The following is a 20046-nucleotide window of genomic DNA, read 5'->3' as shown; positions in this document are numbered from 1 at the left end:
ACAGTTGTATAACCTAAAAGAAGTGACAGTTTTTGCCTTTATTTTTTTTTATTTAATTCTTTTACTAATGAGCTTTTGCATGTTTAAGGGGAGTTATTCTACTTTTTCTTTACTACTACCATTTGTTAGTAAAATGACCTGCTGATTTCACTGGAACAACTGAAGTGCTGCAAAAGGATTTTAAGGAAAAGTTTGAAGCAATTCCTACAATTTTGTTTGTGCAAGACCTTGTATCTAGGCATGGAAAATTAAAATTATATGAAAATGCTTTTATGTAATTGATGGAGGCTTTCTTTTGTGACCTGCATTGTGTTGAGCTGTAGTTGGAGTTGCAAATAATTACTTCTTTCAAAGAATGAGCAAAAAGGAAGATTCAAAAGAAATTTTGTTCATTGTTAACTGTCAGAATGAGAACAATATTGGCAGGAAAACACTTGAGCCTTAGGAATATTTGAGGGTGCGTATGAAAGTGTGTAGACAGCTTTTAGGTTTAATCCTAATTTATTTATAATCTGTTGGGTTTCCATGTTGTTTTCTGAAGCCATCTGTTTCACAAACGGAATACCCATGGAGCAAGTATAATGTCATTTCAAATGCGTTCGTGTTGATAACTTCAAGCAGTATGCTTCTACTGCAGCAGTTGCCTGCATACAAAACGTAATGCACTGTAGCAAGTCTTGGACTCTGTTTGAAGGCTACCTGCAGCCTGCAGTGGTGCCTGCAGCCTGCAGTGGTGTTTTCTGTAATACAGACATAGTAGCCCTTTGGAGCATTTTGAATTTGAGGAATATGTGAGATACGGTTTTTGAAAGTTCTTTGAACAGTCAAGTTCTAACACATTTGGAACTGGAAACTTTTTTATGAGGTAGTTCTGAAGATGCTGTTGCTTTACCAAAGATGAAATATGTCCCTGTATTGATACCAACTTTTATGGAAGAGATGTAGGTATGTTTTCTGAATCAAGGTGGAAGAGTTGGAGACTGACCCAGGCTGAGGTCAGTCCTAGATTTAAAAGCACATCTGACCCCGTCTCCTGTATCCCACAGAACTGTGTGAAAATCCCAAGGCTGTCTGTTGGTTTTGTTCCAATCTCTCTCCTTCATTGTATTGTGGAATTGGAGGCCTCGGCAAAGTATTTCTCTACCATTTCAGTTTTTGGCTTTGGTTTAGGTCTGCAGTTAGTTATACCTAATGCCTAAATATGAAGAGATTCTTCATTAGAAATAGGATTTTGTAATACAGTTTATGAGCAAAAATCTGACTATTGACTCGTGACATTGACCATTCCTGCTTGACAGAGGCCAGTACTAGTTCTTTTAGAGGAAAGACTTGTTAGACAATTGGGATGTGGCTCTAGAAGAGATTTTTTTGTCCACCTGCAGTTTGTTACTGCTGTTTGTTACTGCTTATGTGCGGAGTTATTTCTACTGAATCTTAAATTTTAGGTAAATAGAAGGGTCTGCCTTACAGGATTCTTTTTATTTTTAGGTATATGTAGATTTAAATTAAACTAGATGAAGATTATAAGAGGCCAACATTTTATTTAACTCTTCTGTATAGGTTTTGTGTATTTTCTGCTTGCCAGTAATGATTTGGTTAAATCTTTTGGTTGAGAGCATTACATTTGGGACTCAATAATTAGCTTTAGTAGTTTAGATAATGCACTATTTCACTTATCAACACTTTGTTTTATCCCTGTATTAATTTTGTTAGTATACTAATTTAGATACTTTGCCCTGACCCTTTCTGCAGTTATCTCTAGTTCTAGCTAAGTTTTTGAGATGAGTCAGTTCTTTTGTAGCTCATTCAATTTTGCAATTCAAGATACATTATAGAACCATGAACTAGTATCTGTTGGGCACCACTATGTTTTAGTTTTTGTTGTGTTGAATTGGTTGCTTATTTCTGTTTCTTGTTTCTCAGTGTCTGTTTAATATGTAACAAAACTGAACTTTTCATCCCCTGGCTGTTTGCTTTCTTTAAGCGTCTTGTGGGGTGCTTTGTGAAAGGCGTTTTGATGTTAAAATTAAATCAGCTGGGATTTTGTTTAGTAACTGGTCTTTTTTGACACAAAGAATTCTGAGACACTGACTAAAGGACTTTTCCACTGCTGCAGTTTTTCTTCCCTTTCCTTTTCTCTTTTTTACTACTGTATTTGTTGACATGTGGTGATGCTATTGGCTGTAACAGACAATTTTCCTGGGTCCAAAGTAATTACATGAATACAAAACTTTTCAGAAGATGAAGTAGCTGTAATTAGAAGTAGCCTTAAATAGCTAAGACAAGTGGAATGCATAGGTCTCTATACAAAAAACATTATTTCATGCTGTTTTTCATTCCTCTTCACTCTTTTTTAATCATAATCTAACTTTGTTTGAAGTCTAACTAACTAAGTCTATATAACTTTCAAAGTAAAAAGAGGAAAAGGATCCACGTTCTGTGGCCAAACCAGAGGATCTGGTGAAGTCAGTTGGGAAAACCCCCATAGGCTAAGTTTGGGGCTTTTGGTATGAACTGAGGCCTTGGCAGTAAGGAAGTGATCGAATATGTCTTTGAATGTAGGCTCTGTTTACAATAAATAAATAAAATTGTTAAATATTCTTGTCATGTATGTGCAAGTTCACTTCCTTTCTTACTTTTTAATAAACTGTTCAGGTAATTCAGTTATTTCTGTTGCCCTGCTCATTCTTACCTAAATATAGATCAGTGTTTTTCTCCAATTCATGTATTGTGTAGGTGAAACAGCTGAGAAACCGTGCTGATGAAGATGCTCGCATGATTCATATGAGTATTCAGATGGGTAATGATCCACCTATTTCCCTTCGGAGAGATCTGGAGCATTTAATGCTTTTAGTAAGCCCTATTTTCTCCTAAATTACTATGCCAAAAAGTGATTGTGACTTTCAATCTTCATTAGAAAATCTGTATCTGAATGATAAAATGCTGGATCTTGTACTTTTTGGATAAAAGGAATTTTTTCTTAACCAAATGTTGACAGACACTTGCTATAAGTTTTCCAGAAAACTGCCCTGGCTTCTGATGTTAATAAAGTGTCAATTCATAAATGTTTAGTGAGTAAATACTGCATTGTTTCTTCTGGTGGAAGGATTCTTGAGCCAAAGTTATTTTACAAAATTATAAATATCTAAAATGTAAATTGTAGTAAGATTATCTTAACATATCTGTTTTCTTAAACTGTGTTATTTTAATGTAACTTAGAAATAGCCTTTATTCTTAAAATTCTTACCTGTTCAATTAAGATTTTTGAATTTATCTGGTTGTCATTTGTTCTGCTGTTGCTATTTAGCAGGTGTCATTTTTCAGAGAGTTCTAAGGAATAGCGGATCAGGTGTGGTATGCTTTGTGTCTCAGACATGTTTAGCTTATCTAGAAGCAGTGCTTGTTGTTGAAATAATATTCTCATCTTTCCATAGTTGGTAATTTTTTTGGTCATCCTCTTTTGTCTGATAGATTGCTGAACTGTACAGGAAAGACCCTTTTAATCTGGAACTTGCCCTTGAATACTGGTGTCCATCAGAGCCTTTGCAGACATCTACCGTCATGGGGTCCTACCTCGGAGTAGCTCATCAGAGACCTCCTCAGCGCCAGGTTATCTACATTTACCGGTTTTACATCTTTAAGTGAAAAAAGTGATTTTCTTGAGTAATTACTAGTAACTTGAAATTAATCAAAGGTGCAGTTTGAAGCAATAGCAATTTCTACAATAGTAAGGGTTAAAAAACCCAAATGTTTTGTATCCTTATTACAGCTAGCCTCAAAGCAGACATTATTTTCTTTTATCCATGACTTGTCTGCATGTGTCCTGCTCTGCATCACATGGTTATTGTTGCTTGCTCTAAGCTGAGCTGCTACCCGTCGTTCAAAGTTGTCAAGAAATTTAGTGAGAGAGAGTCTAACCTCTTTAAAAATTCTGTTTAGGCCAATTTTGTCCCAGTTGCTCAGGATATTCTGCTAACACTGCTCTTGTGTTTTCTGTCTGATGATCTCTTTTGCCTTAATTGAGAAGCAAAATTTCTTAACTATTAAAAAAAAATCAACAACAACAACAAAAAACAATAAATGGAGCTGATAGTATCTAGGGGTAAAAAATCATGAGAATATTGGATAACTGGGATACTATCAACCTTCAGTGCTTTATGAACAACTCTGCAGTGCCTAGGATATTGCATGCATCCCAAGACCCGCCTGGAAAACAGGCAGCTAAGTCTGGTCCTGGTGCAATCTGCAGACACTGTGATATGGTCCTGGGAAGAGCCACAGTGCATGTGAATGACTATTCAGTGATGTGACGTGCATAGTGAGTTCATGCCCAATAACACTTACAGTGATTGCACTGTGAAGTGTGCTAATAATATCGTTGTGCAGCATTTGTGAGCTGAAGTAAATATGAAGGCTAGAAAATGGGAGATTTAGTGTATTATATTTGCATTAGTATGAATGATTTTGTTTCCTCTTAGACATGTAATTTTCACCTTCAGGGAAAATTTCCCTTTCCATCTGAATATGAGGAAGAACTTCTTTACAGTAAGGGTGACAGAGCACTGGAACATGTTGCTCAGAGAGGCAGTGGAGTCTCCTTCTTTGGAGATATTCAAAGCCTCCCTGGATGTGATCCTGTGCAATGTGCTTGAGGTGACCCTGCTTGGCAGGGGAGTTGGACTGGATGATCTCCAGGAGTCCCTTCCAACCTCAACCATTCTGTGATTCTGTGAAACTGACTAGGCCAGTAAACAAAAGAATTTTTGGGGGAGTTGTCATTCCTTGCCTTCTGCTAACCCCCACCATGATTACATTAGGATCTGTTTTCTGACTTTGGCTGTCTACTATTTTAAGAAAACACTCTTTTTTTTTTTAAACACTGATCTTTATTTGTTCTAGGTTGTCTTGTCGAAGTTTGTTAGGCAAATGGGAGATCTACTTCCCTCCACAATTTACATCCCATACTTGAAAATGCTGCGGGGACTGGCTAGTGGGCCTCAGTGTGCTCATTACTGCTTTAGTTTGCTAAAAGTCAATGGCAGTAGTCATGGTAAGAAAAGTGATGCTTCAGCTCTTTCTCCTCTCTTTTTCCTGCTAATGTAAAGAAGTTAAAAATAAATAAATAAAAAAGTAAATCATGTGAACTGAACTGTGACTTGGTCATTTCAAAGATGAAATTGGAAGGCTTCAGTTGGAATGTAATCTGGAAAAAAAAAAGAAAAAGACTGATTAGGGTAATAAAACTTCTTGAGAACCTTAGCAAATAATTCGTGTAAGCAAATAGTGGGGTTTTAAGGCAGCATGTCTTAACACATGAGATGTAGAATATCAGTATAGCTCAATGTAAAATATAAAATTGTTAATATTTTCAAGTCAAGTTCTATGTATTTTTAAATATAGGTGTCTTTCCTGAGCTGGTGCTTTTTTGTTTGTTTGTTTGGTTTTGTGTTTTTCCAGGAGCATTTTGAGAAATCCTACATGTATAATAAATCCTAACAGAACCCAGAAAGGATTGTTGGTCAGTCCTATGTTTTGCATTAATTTTGCATTGATCAAAGTGGAAAAAAAAACACTTTGAAGTAGTGCTACAAACATTGTGATTCATAGAATACTTGTTTCTACTGACTTTTCATCTTAGTATCTTCATGTCTCTATTAACAAACAACTCCCCCAGCAAAGCAACAGAACCACTAATTTCAGCAACATGAGCTTTTCTTTGAATTTAATACATTGTTTGCTCTAGATAAGAAAGATTTCCTTTTAAATTTAACTACCTTCCTGGTCGCCCTGTGAAAGAGTAAAAACAAAATCTTGTGACCTTTTTGTCATTTTTCTAGCGGAAAACATCCAAGGAACAGGTGGCAGTCCTGTCTCCTGGGAACATTTCTTCCACTCTTTGATGCTTTATCACGAACACTTAAGGAAAGACCTGCCAAGTGCAGACAGCGTCCAGTATCGTCACCTGCCTCTTCGAGGAATCACACAGAAAGAACAAGATGGATTAATTGCCTTTTTACAGCTGACCACAGTTATAGTAAATTGGGTAAGTAAGGTTTTGTTTGTTTTGCTTGAATACGTTTTCTTTTTTCTTGCAGATCATCATTCGTCTGTGAAGTTCTTTTCACCAGAAAGATGGTTAGGGCAAATTTAACTAGCAGTTGTTTTTGTTTGATTAATGAACTTCAAAAGTATGGGAAGCATCAGAAAAAACTGTTAGGACCAAACATGCAGCCAGGGTGAAATGGGAAGAGGTGGCACCTTTTCCTGTGTTGTCAATGTTACTGATTTTCTAGCCTTCCTGACGCTTTGCTGTCACAACTATGTCTTTCAGAAGTGAGATCTATTCAGAAGAAATGCCTAGAGAGCAGGAAAGTTCTTTGCATGTAATTTTGAGTTTTAAAATAAACAGAGGTAATAGAAGACTTTCAAGGGGAAGAGTAGAAACTTGGCAAGGAAACTGACCAGCTGTGAAACTTGCCTCCAGAGTTAGATTTAAAATGTCCCTAAACTGTTAATGCAAAATGTACCATGAATTGGATGGAAGAGGAATTTTAAGAGACAAACTGCAATACAGATTTTACATTGTCAATTATCTGGATAGCTGAACAGTGTGGAACTCGACTCCTTAGTACCCAGCAGAGTCTACAGGGTAGAGGTTTGAAGAATACTAACATAAAAGTTCTGTGATTTAGCAAGATGTTTTTGCAAGATGTTTTTACTGACACAAACACAAGGCAGATCAGTGAAACTAACTGGGCTTTTTAAAAATCATCTTTTTTTTTGGGGGTGTGGTTGGTGGTGGGGTGTTCCTCTGGAAGGCCAGATTAGTTCAGTAACCTATGTAAGCTGTCCTGTCAGCATTGGATGAGTGGGGAAGAAGGAACTCGTAAATTCATATTTCCTAGCATCATCAGACCATAACCTGTGAAGAAGTAAACATCTAAGGATGCAGGGAATTATCATTTGATGAGACTAGAAGCCTGTCCCTATCCAGTGGCTCATCTGAGAGTCTCAAATGAGTCTAAAAATCGGCTATCCTAAGCAACATCTATTATGCACATAACTTTTCTTTGTGGATAGGGACAACTTCAGTAAAATTTTAGGTAAAGTTTCAGTACTAGAAAATCATTAAATTGGGCTTTTTGTTGAATGAAAATTGTTTGCATTGGTAAAGTCTGCCATTCTTCTGATGTTTTATGTACTTGTACAAAGCAGAATTCTCATTGCTGATACTGAACTCTGAGTTAGGCCTTACAGTACATGAATAATCTTCAAAATATTAACGTGCAATTTTGTTTTACACTGAACTCTGCAGAGTGAGAATGCTCGCTTGGCTCTTTGTGAGCACCCTCAGTGGACACCAGTGGTGGTCATTCTGGGACTTCTGCAGTGCAGCATTCCTCCTATTTTGAAAGCGGAGCTATTAGAAACCCTGACTGCATTTGGAAAATCTCCTGAAATAGCTGCTTCACTCTGGCAATCCCTGGAATACACCCAGGTATTTTTGTATTTTCGGTACTTATAACTATAGCAACCCAATCTGATGAAATTGTTGGTGTGTTTGAAAGGTGCATTTGTAGCAATTGTATTGCACTTTCTACTAAATTCTTGTGTTTCCATTGTTGAATATAAATTTTTTTTTCACTTAGGTATTATTTTGAAGCAATTTTGAAAATGACAGCATGGTTTTGTGCTGCAGATCTCATTGGCTGTGCTTATTTTTATGTAAACATCTTTTTTAACAGACCGTCCTGTATGTTCCATAAGTTTTTTTTTTCTCCCCTCCATGTTTGTCATCAGTAATAAATGTTCTGCAGGTTATGTATTTTTCTGTTATGTTTTTTTGTGTGCAATATTCTCCCTCTATTAGTGGTGCTCATGAAAGGAAAGAATTGTATAAAAAGCTCCACTTGAAGGCATGTAATTTTCAGAGGAAAAGTTAATTGTTATTAGCAATTACAGAAGGAGGACTCAGGCAACTACAGGCCAGTCAGCCTTACCCCCATCCCTGGAAAGGTGATGGAGCAGCTCATCCTGGAGGTTATCTCCAAGGAGTGTAAGAAGGTGATCAGGAATAGTCAACATGGATTCACCAAGGGGAAGTCGTGCTTAACCAGTCTGATAGCCTTCTGTGGTGGGATGACTGGCTGGGTAGATGAGGCGAGAGCAGTGGATGTGGTCTACCTTAACTTCAGCAAGGCTTTTGACACTGTCTCCCATAACATCCTCATAGACAAGCTCAGGAAGTGCGGCCTAGGGGTGAGTGGACAGTGAGGTGGATTGGTAATTGGCTGGATGGCAGAGCTCAGAGGGTTGTGCTCAGTGGTGCAGAGTTTAGTCCCTTCCAACCTCAGCCATTCTGTGATTCTGTAACAGCATGTTTGCCAACTTTCACAGCTAGATGGCAAACGTCAGGTGGGTATTAAAAGCCCAGCTTTTAGAAAATTATTTTTTCTCTTTTCTCTTGATTTCAGAGAAAAAAAATAAATATGAATTCTGAAGAAGACTGATATCAAAAATGCTCTCAGCATGGTTAACTCAAAAATCGTAAGGGAGCGGGATTGTTTTATAGTTTGTATTATGGTTCAGACTCATTTTTGGTTTGTTTGGAATAACATGAGGCTTTTGAGCTGCAACTACTGGCTTAGTGTTGATCGCTAATAAAAAGACACAAGCAAGAATGACATCTTATCATAGTAGTAGTATTTTCAATGCTCACCTTTGCTTCCTAACTTGATATTCCCTAAAATGTACTGCTGTAAGAGATAACAAATGTCTTTTCCCTGACCAAAAGATGAAGAAAAATTTAAATGTGAAAGGACTTTTGTTCTTTGTTTTAACCATAAGCATGGTGCAGATCTTTGAGGGTGTAAAGCTAGAAGCATTCAAGTGTACAGTATGTAATCCAGCCTTTCAGACAGACAACGCTTAGCTTTTTGGCTTTTAAGAGGATATACAATACTGCTACTTACAGCTGCAGAGTGATGAGTGCCTTTTAGTCCTGATAGAAGTGATAGAGATACACTTTGATTATGTGAAACATATCGTTTGTATGTTTTCTTTTCTCTTTATGTTTTGAAGATACTACAAACTGTGAGAAGTCCAGGCCAGAGACAAGCAATTGGTATTGAGGTAAGGGTTTCTCTGTCCCTAGGTAGCCTTTCTCATCTTCTACAAATGAGTACAGGGAAAACTTGGAGAGGCTGCATCTGCTACTGTATGCACGGGAAACCCTGTGAATAGGTGCTTTCACAGCTTCCCAATTTACTCTCAGGCCTCTTTGTAATTTCTGGAAAATGTTATTCATTTATGAATCTAGTGCAGCATAGTGCTAGTAGCAGAGCAGTGCCTCAAGTTCCTTATGAATGCTTCATCCCCAGATTTTCCTATTTGCCTAAGTTGGAGTTACTTTTATTACATCTTAGTGCAGGTCACTTCCATTTTAATAAAAATGGTAAATATAAGCAGTGTACAGTTCAATGCTGAGGCATATCTCCTATTAACTCAGAAATGAATGAAGAGTATGTTGCTGAACTGAACTGAGAGTAATGTTGCTTCACTGCTTTTGCTTTGTTTGTGATATACAGTGGACAAAAGCATAGCAAAATCAGTACACTGTAAAGTACTTCATAGATGATGCCCTTATCTTATTTGTTCTCACGTGTTTCTTTCTCACTCAAAATCTGTTTTTAATCTTCCTGTGTTTGCTGTCCTCTCGGGAAGGTTGAGCTGAACGAGATTGAGTCCCGATGTGAGGAATATCCTTTAACCCGTGCCTTCTGTCGACTCATCAGCACGCTAGTGGAGAGTTCGTTCCCCTCTAACTTGGGAGCAGGTCTCCGCCCACCAGGCTTTGATCCCTATCTCCAGTTCCTCAGGGACTCTGTGTTTCTCCGATTCCGCACCAGAGCTTACAGGAGAGCTGCTGAAAAAGTAATAATTTCTTGAAAATCTTTTTTTTTTTATTTTATTTTTTTTGTATGCACTGGTTAAAATAATTTGAGATCACTGATGCAGCTTAGGTCTGTTTGGAAAGCTGTAGCATATACAAGTTTGATGCAGGAGAGATAACCTGGGTCCTCGCAGAGTGCTTTGATTCTGTAAACAGGTAATTTTTCAACTAACGTGTCAACAGGATCTATGGACTACTTCTAAGGAGCCTGTATAAAGTAACTAAGAAAAATAAGAGTTTATATGATAGCAAATACAGATTTATAAATACAGAATTCTGCAACTCTACTGCAAAAATGTTAAAAGATGTAGAAAAAGAAGAAACAGAAAGTCATTGCCTTATGATAAAGCTAAATGTTTCTGACAGTGATTGTTTCTGAAAAAGCCAAGAAGGGAAGGGATAAGAGTTATACTGAACCTGGTACTGTGAGTAGTCTATTGCTAGGGACAGACCTTCAGCTACCTAAAAGAGCAGGCTGCTCATAAAGGTAGCGTTTTAATACGTAGATATGGATAGAGATGAATTGGTCAAACTCGATCCCCAAAAATCCGTGGTTCTGGATGGGATACACCCATGAGTGCTGAGGGAGTTGGCTGATGTTAATGCTAAGCCACTCTCCATCATCTTTGAAAGGTTGTGGAGAACAGGGGAGGTGCCAGAGGACTGGAAGAAAGCCAGTGTCACTCCAGCCTTCAGAAAGGGCAAGATGGGAGGACCCAGGAAACTCCAGGCCAGCTAGCCTCACCTCCGTCATTGGAAAGGTGATGGAGCAGCTCATCCTGGATGTCATCTCTAAGCATGTGGAGGATAAGAAGGTGATCAGGAGTAGTCAGCATGGATTCACCAAGGGGAAGTCATGCTTAACCAATCTGATAGCCTTCTGTGATGGGATGACTGGCGGGATAGAGATGAGGAGAGAACAGTGGCTGTTGTCTAGCTCCAAAATAGACAAAATAGACAAATCTGTTTTAGTGTTCCATTTTAATTTGAAAAGGAAGCTTGGCAATTCAAATTATTTGTTGTGATAGATTAAAAAGTGTTGTGGGATAGTACTTTAGACAGTCATGCCATACATCTGAGCAGTATTTCATTGCAGTGACTTTTGCATTCTTTGTCATCCTTGTCTTGTTGCTGCAGTATCAGTCATATTCCATATGTGATTTTTCTTCATTTTGTGATTATCACAGTGGGAAGTAGCTGAGGTTGTTCTGGAAGTGTTTTACAAATTGCTGCGAGACTACGAACCTCAGCTCGAAGACTTCGTGGACCAATATGTGGAGTTACAAGGTTAACTTGTTCATTCACTGACATTCATTCTGACAAACAGAGCTGGAACTTACTTTGATCTCTTGCCTCTGTCTTGTGATCCTGTTTAATATGGCAAGTAAGCAGGCAAAAAGCTAGGTCAGAGCAATGAGATAGGAAGACAATCAAAAAATGTTCACGTACTATGAGGAGCTATGCTGTCAATTCAGTAGAGTTTGCTATCAGCAGTTTCCAGCTTCTCACGCTCTACTAGGAGAATTTGTGTTTCTCTTGAATTGCTGATTTGGTTAAAAACAGTATATGACGCTTGAATGGTTGTCCAGAATTAATAAGACCACAGTAAATGGCTATTGCCTTATTATAAGGCTTATGTGAACTGTGTTTGGGCTGCAGATTGTTTTTGATACAAAGTTTCTTAACATTGAATGCCAGCCTGGTGCTTCATGATTTCCTGTAGCAGTAGAGAGCTGTCAGAATCACTTCAGAAGTGAGCAGCAACTTTAAGACACTCACAGATTTTGGCAAGCTCACTGGAGAGGTTTCTGTGTCCTGTCCTTTAACAAACAGTTTTTAGCATTGAATTGTCTTGAACAATCTCTGTTAGCTCATTCCCATCCTCAGCTAATGCTTCAGCTCGTGTGGTTATTTGTGGGTTATGTGATATATTGGACAAATGGATTAAAAACAATTTTTCTGACTAGATCTGTTTCTTGAACTGATTCGCTGTGTCTACAGTGAAATGGCATGTCTATTGACATGTTAAGGGGAAGCACAAACACAAAATAATGGAAAAAGGAGAGAGGGAAAGGGTTTGTTTGAGCTGTCTTTGATGTCAAAAGAATCTGCACCTTCATTCTCATTTGCCTATTAAGAAATGATTCTGACTGCTCTCTTGCTCCCCCCCCCCCCCCAATTTACTAGGAGCCTAGATAAAACAAACATTAGTCTTGAGTTTTGCGTTTCTTTTGTTTTATTTAGGGTCTTTGTGTTCCAGGCTAGTAGTTTCATTTCAGCATGTGTTGTTGTAGCAGACATGCAAGTATTTGTGTACTGTGAGCATCAGTGTTTCAGCTTTGGTTTCTGGAAATGCTTTTCTCCCTCGTGTCGGTTTTGGGGAATGTAAACTTTTTTCAGTTATTTTTCAGTCACACGAAACCATTTAGTATAGCTCCAATGTGGTTTAGAGTCCTATCGTTGATTTGAATTCAAGGCCAGATAAACCTAGGGAGACTCTAATGATTTAAAGTTGAAACTGTGTGAGTAGATTCTGAAAAGTAATGGTAACTACCGTTACTGCTCTCTGCAAACTTTCTAAGCTACCTAGATAGCTTATGCGTGAACAAAAACTGTGAAGACTGTCTATGCAGTATGTTTTGTCAATTTAGATGTTGCTTATAGCAACAGGGACTGCTGTTTTCCAACTCAGGCTAGCTAAGTCTTTTCTATTTGATAATTTTTGTTTGTTTGTTTGTTTTTAGGAGAAGAAATAATAGCATATAAACCACCTGGGTTCAACTTGATGTATCATCTATTGAATGAGTCCCCAATGCTGGAACTGGCCCTTAGTTTGCTGGAAGAAGGAGTTAAGCAGCTTGATACTTATGCTCCATTTCCTGGTATGTGCCTCGAATTTATTTTTCAGGTGAAGTTAAAAAGCATACGAAGTGGGATTTAAAGCTGACATTTCACATATCTTCAACTTGATTTTGTTTTTCTGGCATATATAAATAGTGTTTTGTGGGTAATTTTCCTAGCAGTAAATAACTGACAAATTCTTTCGTGGTATAAGACATGGTGAACGAGGTTTATGAACATGGCCTATTTTAATTGATCCTTTCTTTTTCTTATGGTTCGTTATTGTTTGTGTACTGCACAGGGAAGAAACATTTAGAGAAAGCAGTACAATATTGCCTTGCACTTCTAAACTTGACCCTGCAGAAGGAGAATCTTTTTATGGATCTGTTGCGGGAGAGCCATCTTTCCCTTATTGTCACACCGCTGGAGCAGCTGCTTCAAGGAATCAATCCTCGCACTAAAAAGGCAGATCATGTGGTGAATATTGCAAGGTATGTACAAAGTACTGAGAAGGGAGGACTTTTGGAGGCACAGAAGTGATTGGATCCTGGTCCTTTGATTTTAACAGCCAGCAGTGCTTCTCAAGATTTGGAATCTGGAATCTGCATTTATATATATATATATATATATATATATATATATATATATATATATATATATATATTTTTTTTTTTTTTTTTCTTACAATTTGCCTTATGTGCAATGATTTCCTGGGGTATAGTTTTCAGTTTGTCACAGTTTGAATGTTTTGCTTAGAGTAGGAGACAATCAGAAACTTCTTTTGGCTGCTGTTGTCCATTTAAACGTCTTACAGTATTATCTATTAGTTTCTATATTAAAAGTATCAAGCTAGCAATCTGTAACACTGATTTTTACTGATTTACAGTTTTATTTTATAATGACTTTACAGACAAAACAACACTGCTTTTTTATTCAGTGAGATTCTGAGAAATCAAGATCTCTGTATGTATTTTTTCTTTCATTTGCTATATTACTTTTTTTACATAACTATAGTTAATAGTTAAAAAAAAAGCCACGTGCCTTTTAAGATACTTTAAATTAAATTAATTATTACTTTTTTTTAATCTTGCCTATTTTGGGTGTATGTAGTAGTTTATTTTAGATACTTTTGGTTCTTGATGATACTTGCTTCTGTGTGATCTGTGATTTTTTTTTTTTTAATACTATCTTGCATTGCTTGAGGTATGTTTTGTATGAAAAGAATGCTGAAAATTCTGAGGCTGATTATTAAGACTGCATATTAGCCTATACTTCTGATGGAAGAGTGTGAACTGCTTCATGTGGAGTAAAATTTTGTTGTAGTTTTAATGATTTCTTACATAGTTTGTTTTGCAGCTGTTTTAGTACTCCTTCATCTATGCATTGCCATGTTGGAATGCTACAGTCCTCAAAAATTTCATTACAAAAATCTTGTATTTTTAAAGGTATCTTTATCATGGAAACAGCAATCCTGAACTGGCTTTTGAAAGTGCCAAGATTTTGTGCTGTATTTCTTACAATTCCAACATCCAGATAAAGCTAGTTGGTGATTTCACACATGATCAGGTAAGTGCCATTTTATTTGGATCTGGAAAGACAAAGTGTTGGAGAAATACTAGTGCTCTGTAATGTTACTTTAAAAGCTATGTTTCTAGATCAAGTACATTAAAGCAATATTTTATCTTATCTCTACCTATCCCCAAAAAGTTTTTTACTGTGGCATTGTGAAAAGTGACTACTTCATTAATTGATGAAAAGCAAAACCATGAATGCTTTGGAAGAAGAGAAAAGAGATACTTCTTTGAGATACTGAGACTTTTTCTTGACTTTATAGTGTTCAGCCTCTGAGGATAATTTAGCATATGTAACACAACAGTAGATTTCTTTTTTTTTTTCTTTTCTATTCAGTGGCTCTCTGCTAACCTATGCTTAGCATATACTCTCCATGCTTAGTGACTAGGTTACTAGGTTAATTTTTGTCTAGACCTTGTGTCAACCTATATGGAAGGAATTTTGAAAGGTATTGTTTTTAATACTGTTAAAATCCCCTTCATTTTCATCCTTCCGTTGCTGAATACAGAGTATTAGCCAGAAGCTGATGGCTGGGTTTGTGGAATGTTTGGACAATGAAGATGCAGAAGAATTAATTAATCCAGATGAGGGTATGTAAAAGATTTCTTATATGACTTGCACTTATCTTTTGCATAGAATAAAATTAATGAAAGAAGAGGCTTTTAAGTCAAAAAAACCTTTTCTGTGTTGTGTTCTGTAGAGACACACCCTTAACAAAAGGAAAAGCATTGATGTCTTGTTAAGATACATCCACAGTATGATGAGACAGCTATAAATGGAGTGTTTTCAAAAGAGGAGCATTTAAATTGCTCTGGATGTGTTATTCAGAGCAGTAATTTGACACTTTAGTTTTGTATTCCTCTATACTAATATAAACTGATGGTTTGCATTTATTGCATTTAATCTGAAGGATCTGAAGATTATTCATTTAAACCAATTGCTTTACTTCATTGTTCACCTAATCTTTTTTAATCAAGAGCTGGAGCCTGAAAAGCAGCGGGCACGCATCCATCATGAGACAAGGATCCATATTCTGAATCTCCTTATCACCTCTCTTGAATGTAGTCCTCCCAGCCTTGCGCTGTATCTCTTGGGATATGAGCTCAAGAAACCTGTCAGCACGACAAATCTGCAAGACCCAGGTATGAAGACGAAAAGTTGATCTTGCATTCAGTTCTTGTACCACCAACACTGAGAATATCTATCAGAAAATGCACGGGGAGACCCAGTTCCTCTGAATGTTAAGAAGAAGAAAACAGGCCTTGTTCTAATCCTTAAAATCTGTATTCAGAGATAAGATGAACCCAGGTGCAGTATTTTAAACTGCTTTAGAATTTGATCCTTTGTCTAAGTTGGATTTTGGAGTGGACTTGAAATTAGAGTTCTGGGAGAAAATGATAATTTTGAAGAGAAGTATAAATTTATTTACTGTTCACATGCATTGCGGTTGTCAGCAATACAAAAAAATTGATTTGGTGATCCAGGAAGTCCCTATGTGTGACAAGACTTTGAACAAGTTATACAACTTGAGTGCTCTTCTGGCCCTCCTCAAACTCCCATTTAAGATTGATTATCAAGTAGGAAAACAGTCTGACTCTTTAACACTGTAGAAGAAAACCTAACAGAAGATATATGTATACATATATATGCATATATGGCATTTCAGATACTTCTAGAATTGTCAAAGATAGTGAGTTAGTCTGTCTTGAACTTGAGCAAGTTCAGAAGAGATGGTTGGGGCTGGAGCAGTCAGCTTATGAGGAGAGGTTGAGAGAATGGGACTTCTTCAGCATGGAAAAGAGAAGGTTTGGGGGAACCCAAAGGTTTGGGCATAAACTGAAAAGAGGCTCTGAGCAAATATGGAAGAAACTTCTGCAGAGTGAGGAAGGTGAAGCAGGGGAATGGGTTGGCTGGAGAGGACATACAGTCTTCATGCTTGGAGGTTTGTTGAGATCCAGCTGTATAAAGCTATGAGCTTTATCCTGTCTGCTGTCATAGCTGAGTCTACTTTGAGCAGTAGGTTGTAGTAGAGATTTCTTGGAGTCCCTTCAGATCTGAAGTACAGGATTCTTTCTCAGGTATTTTAAGGAATGTTTTATATGAACACATTGGGATCAACAGATTTATTTTTTTAGCTATTTATAGAAACCTATTTCTTATGATCTTTGGGTCAGATGCTTTGCTCCCAGCAGATTTTGGTTGTTTATGGTTGTTTCTAGTTCTAAATGAAGGGTAGGTAGGACCTGAATTTCATTTGGAAAAAAAAAGTCTGAGTTATTTTATGTCTCAGAAAGGCACAGAAAGATACCAGCCTCTTTTTTATCTGGAAAGTAACTTACTATGGCAGACCATGTTTTGCACATTTTGAAATTCTATACCTAAAGAATATGGATAATTGATCTGCAAGCATACAATTTTAGAGGGTATCATAAGTCAGATCAGTAATAGGAGACTGTCTTTGTCTCCAGGCTGTGAAAGATCCTTGCAGGCTGCTTTGAATTATCCCATTAATAATGTGAAGAAAGAATGACCGTAAGCTATATGCCTAGGAATAATAATTTCCTACTAAAGCATAAATGATGTGGGTCCAAACAGAGACAATTATTTCCCCTGTAAGAATGGTGGTTGTTGATGCATTCACTGCTTAAGGGCATCTTGCTTGGTGGATTAAAGTAATAATTGGATAAAGGATGGATGCAAAGTGACAGAATTTTTGCTTCAGTCTTAAAGTCTTTTTTCCTTTTCCTCTTGGTTGCAGTGTTAAGTGCCTCTAGGAGAATTATTGAACAATTGCGGTCATTTTGTGACTAAATACAGAGATTTAAAACTCACATTTGAAATTGGCAAATGAGTATTCAATTAAAGTGTAGGACTGAGAATCCAAATTTTCATTTGGTTGATGCAGAATATTAAAATGCCAATTGGATCTCTTCATATAGAACTGAAGAGAAAATTCTTAAGGAAGTTTTGGTTGCATAATTTGTCTTCTTTCTGCAGAGTGCCTACAGATGTTTTAATTTGATTTTTGCTAAAGCAGTTCCTCCCTTTTATTTTAATTGAGAAATCTTTTCTGGATGTTTTCACTGCTGCTCTGTGGAGCAGTATGGTGCTGTATAAGGTATCTGAAGCATTTAGTTTCTGTGATTCTGTGTTCTAATCTGCATTTATTATGGAGGCAAGTACGTAAGAAATTACTTCTGTATTTTGAAGGTGTTTTGGGTTGTCCACGGACTTGCCTTCATGCTATTTTGAACATACTGGAGAAGGGTACTGAAACAAGGAATGGGCCTACAGCAGTTCAGGAATCTCCTCATCTTGCAGAACTCTGTTACCAGGTATGCAACCTATTTTCTGTTGGCATATATCAAGAGTGAACTTTAAATAAAATTAGCTCCTTCATGGTTCATGAACACAGATGGTGATGATATTGAAAATATTTTTTGGTTCAAGAAAGATGTCAGATTTTTTTTATATATTGAACTTCTTCTGATCTACCTTTTCCTATGTAAAAATGTATTATCTTCTAACAACACCAAAACCAAAAAGTCTACACTCGTTACAGAGCTTGGAATTGGATTGTATTTGTAAAGCTAGCGATCTAAATAGTTTTGGCAAGCCTTTGAGTGTCTTGTGGCCACGTAACAAGTTTTTGTTGTTGTTGTTCTTTTTTTGAATATCTGGAACTGCATTTTGCTGACGTAATATGGCAGATAATCGCAAATAAATAAAATAATCTTCTTTATTCTGCAGCAGTGATGTGTGTGTATAAAATATAGTGAGAGGGAGCAGGCAGGGAAGATGGCTGGATTTGACATGTGTGCAAAGTTAGTTGTTGTTTGGCCTTAAATCACACACCTTTATTGTGTGGGTAATCTGTGACATCTACAAAGTATTTTAAATATAAGTAGAAAAAAGTAGAATTAAAAGTAGAAGAGGCCATACTGTAGAAGAGGAAAAAGATGAAGATGATGTTTCCTGTCTTGGTGAACCTGCAGAGTAAAAAGAAAGATGCTTTTCTTTTAAGTAAAGTGAACAAACTGAAAGGGTTTATAGAGTCATGTTGTGGGTGGGTAGTTGCTGTAGATGCCTGCATGCCGATAGTCCTTCAAATTGTAATTTGATATATGTTATAAACAATATGTTGTGCTTTGGAGCAGGCTGCTGGAAAACTTATTGAAAATAAAGGTAATAATACTGTTTGAGCATTAAAACAGAGTTATGCTTCTTTTGCTTTCGTGTTTTTGCTTTGGTGGTTTTGTTTTGTTTGTTTCTTGTGAAATAAACTCCATATGAGTATCTACTGTTTTTGATTTTCAGGTGATCTATCAGTTGTGTGCATGTGCTGACACCTCGGGCCCAACTATGAGATACCTCAGGACCAGTCAGGATTTCTTATTCACTCAGCTGCAGTATTTGCCATTTTCTACCAGAGGTAACTTGTGTCCTTAGCTAAGGACAAAAAATTCAATGCCTCCTTTGTGTCTTTATCAGTCCCAGAGGAAAGATAGATACATAGCATGACTAGATTGAATTAATTGCTGCCTCTTTGCTAATCTTTTAGTTCTGATATTATTGAACTCTGCCTGCTTAGGTAGTTCATATTGTTTTGCAGAACTCTTGTAAAAGAGCTTGTTAGTTTGGAGCATATCCAGTCTCCAGAAGCAAATCCTTATCTATCTTTTAATTATTGTTGTAGTTTTTTTAGATTTTGCTACAGCAAAAAAAGGCATATTTTGGAAAAGATGCTATGCGGAATGGGAGGGAGTAGAAGGCTGGTGGTTATAGCCACTTCTATCTTCTCTTCCTTGAAATAAGGATCTGGAGATTTCATTTGGTGCTGATGTTAGTTATGAAATGAATGGATTTGTTTTAATGTTTAAGGCAGGCGTCTTAAAACTGCATAAGTGCACATACTGGGTTTGTCAGATGCTAGACCACCAGTACTTTGATGACAGTAGTCTTAACCTTCAAGTGCACATATCCAGAATGGGGGAAGTATTTTAGATGATCTCTTACGTTAACTTAAGAATGGAAATGAGATTCATATAGAATACGAAGATCCTTGAAGACCCAGGTTCAAGCCTTAACACCTTAAAAGCAAAGTGATATCTCACAAGGGGTAAATGTCTGATGATTTTCACTGAAATGATAATAGATCTTACTTGCTCATAGATTCTCCACAATGATTTTGAGTACAAGTTACATCCAGATTTTTTTGTATGTACATATTCTTAAATCCATGCCTGTGTATGAGTCTTTCAAAATATTCACGTGCATTGAATGGCATTTGTTAGATCCCTTAGTCTTTTTATGAACAAATGGTGAACAATTCATAAGTAATGATAGGTTCTAGAAGCTTTCTCAAATGAAGAAATGCTTTCCTTGGAGTAAGTAGTATTATTTATGTTCAGTTTTATAAGAATTTTCTTATCTCCACGCAGAGCATGAGATTTCAACGCTGAACCAAATGTCCTGGTTGATGAAAACCGCAGCAATAGAAATGCGAGTGACATCGCTGAACCGTCAGCGCTCCCATACGCAGAGACTGCTGCATCTGTTGCTGGATGACATGCCTGTGAAACCCTACTTGGGTAAGAAGAACTTGCTGTGATGACACATGGCATGACATGTGTCTGTGCCCTCTCAAAATGCATGTGTATTCCAGATGCCTCTAGACAAGT

At 37.1% G+C, this 20046-nt stretch overlaps 1 protein-coding gene across 1 annotated transcript in view; it reads left to right on the top strand.

The window, feature by feature from the left end:
* The window catches only part of NUP205 (nucleoporin 205), a 51107-nt gene that overhangs the window by 11558 nt on the left and 19503 nt on the right, over positions 1–20046 (top strand). Inside the window, exons 9-24 of the mRNA XM_084496599.1 lie at positions 2737–2853; positions 3472–3609; positions 4900–5050; positions 5838–6043; positions 7316–7498; positions 9082–9132; positions 9724–9933; positions 11140–11239; positions 12697–12834; positions 13095–13284; positions 14239–14359; positions 14874–14955; positions 15343–15507; positions 17576–17700; positions 18683–18797; positions 19807–19956. Coding sequence (XP_084352725.1) covers positions 2737–2853; positions 3472–3609; positions 4900–5050; positions 5838–6043; positions 7316–7498; positions 9082–9132; positions 9724–9933; positions 11140–11239; positions 12697–12834; positions 13095–13284; positions 14239–14359; positions 14874–14955; positions 15343–15507; positions 17576–17700; positions 18683–18797; positions 19807–19956 — 2242 coding nt within the window. The remainder of the gene's footprint in view (positions 1–2736; positions 2854–3471; positions 3610–4899; positions 5051–5837; positions 6044–7315; positions 7499–9081; positions 9133–9723; positions 9934–11139; positions 11240–12696; positions 12835–13094; positions 13285–14238; positions 14360–14873; positions 14956–15342; positions 15508–17575; positions 17701–18682; positions 18798–19806; positions 19957–20046) is intronic.

Source organism: Aythya ferina (assembly GCF_964211825.1).
Source record: "Aythya ferina genome assembly, chromosome: 1".
Classification (NCBI taxonomy): Eukaryota; Metazoa; Chordata; class Aves; order Anseriformes; family Anatidae; genus Aythya; species Aythya ferina.
The sequence above is the reverse complement of the archived record's forward strand: the minus strand, read 5'-3'. Positions and strand labels throughout refer to the sequence as shown.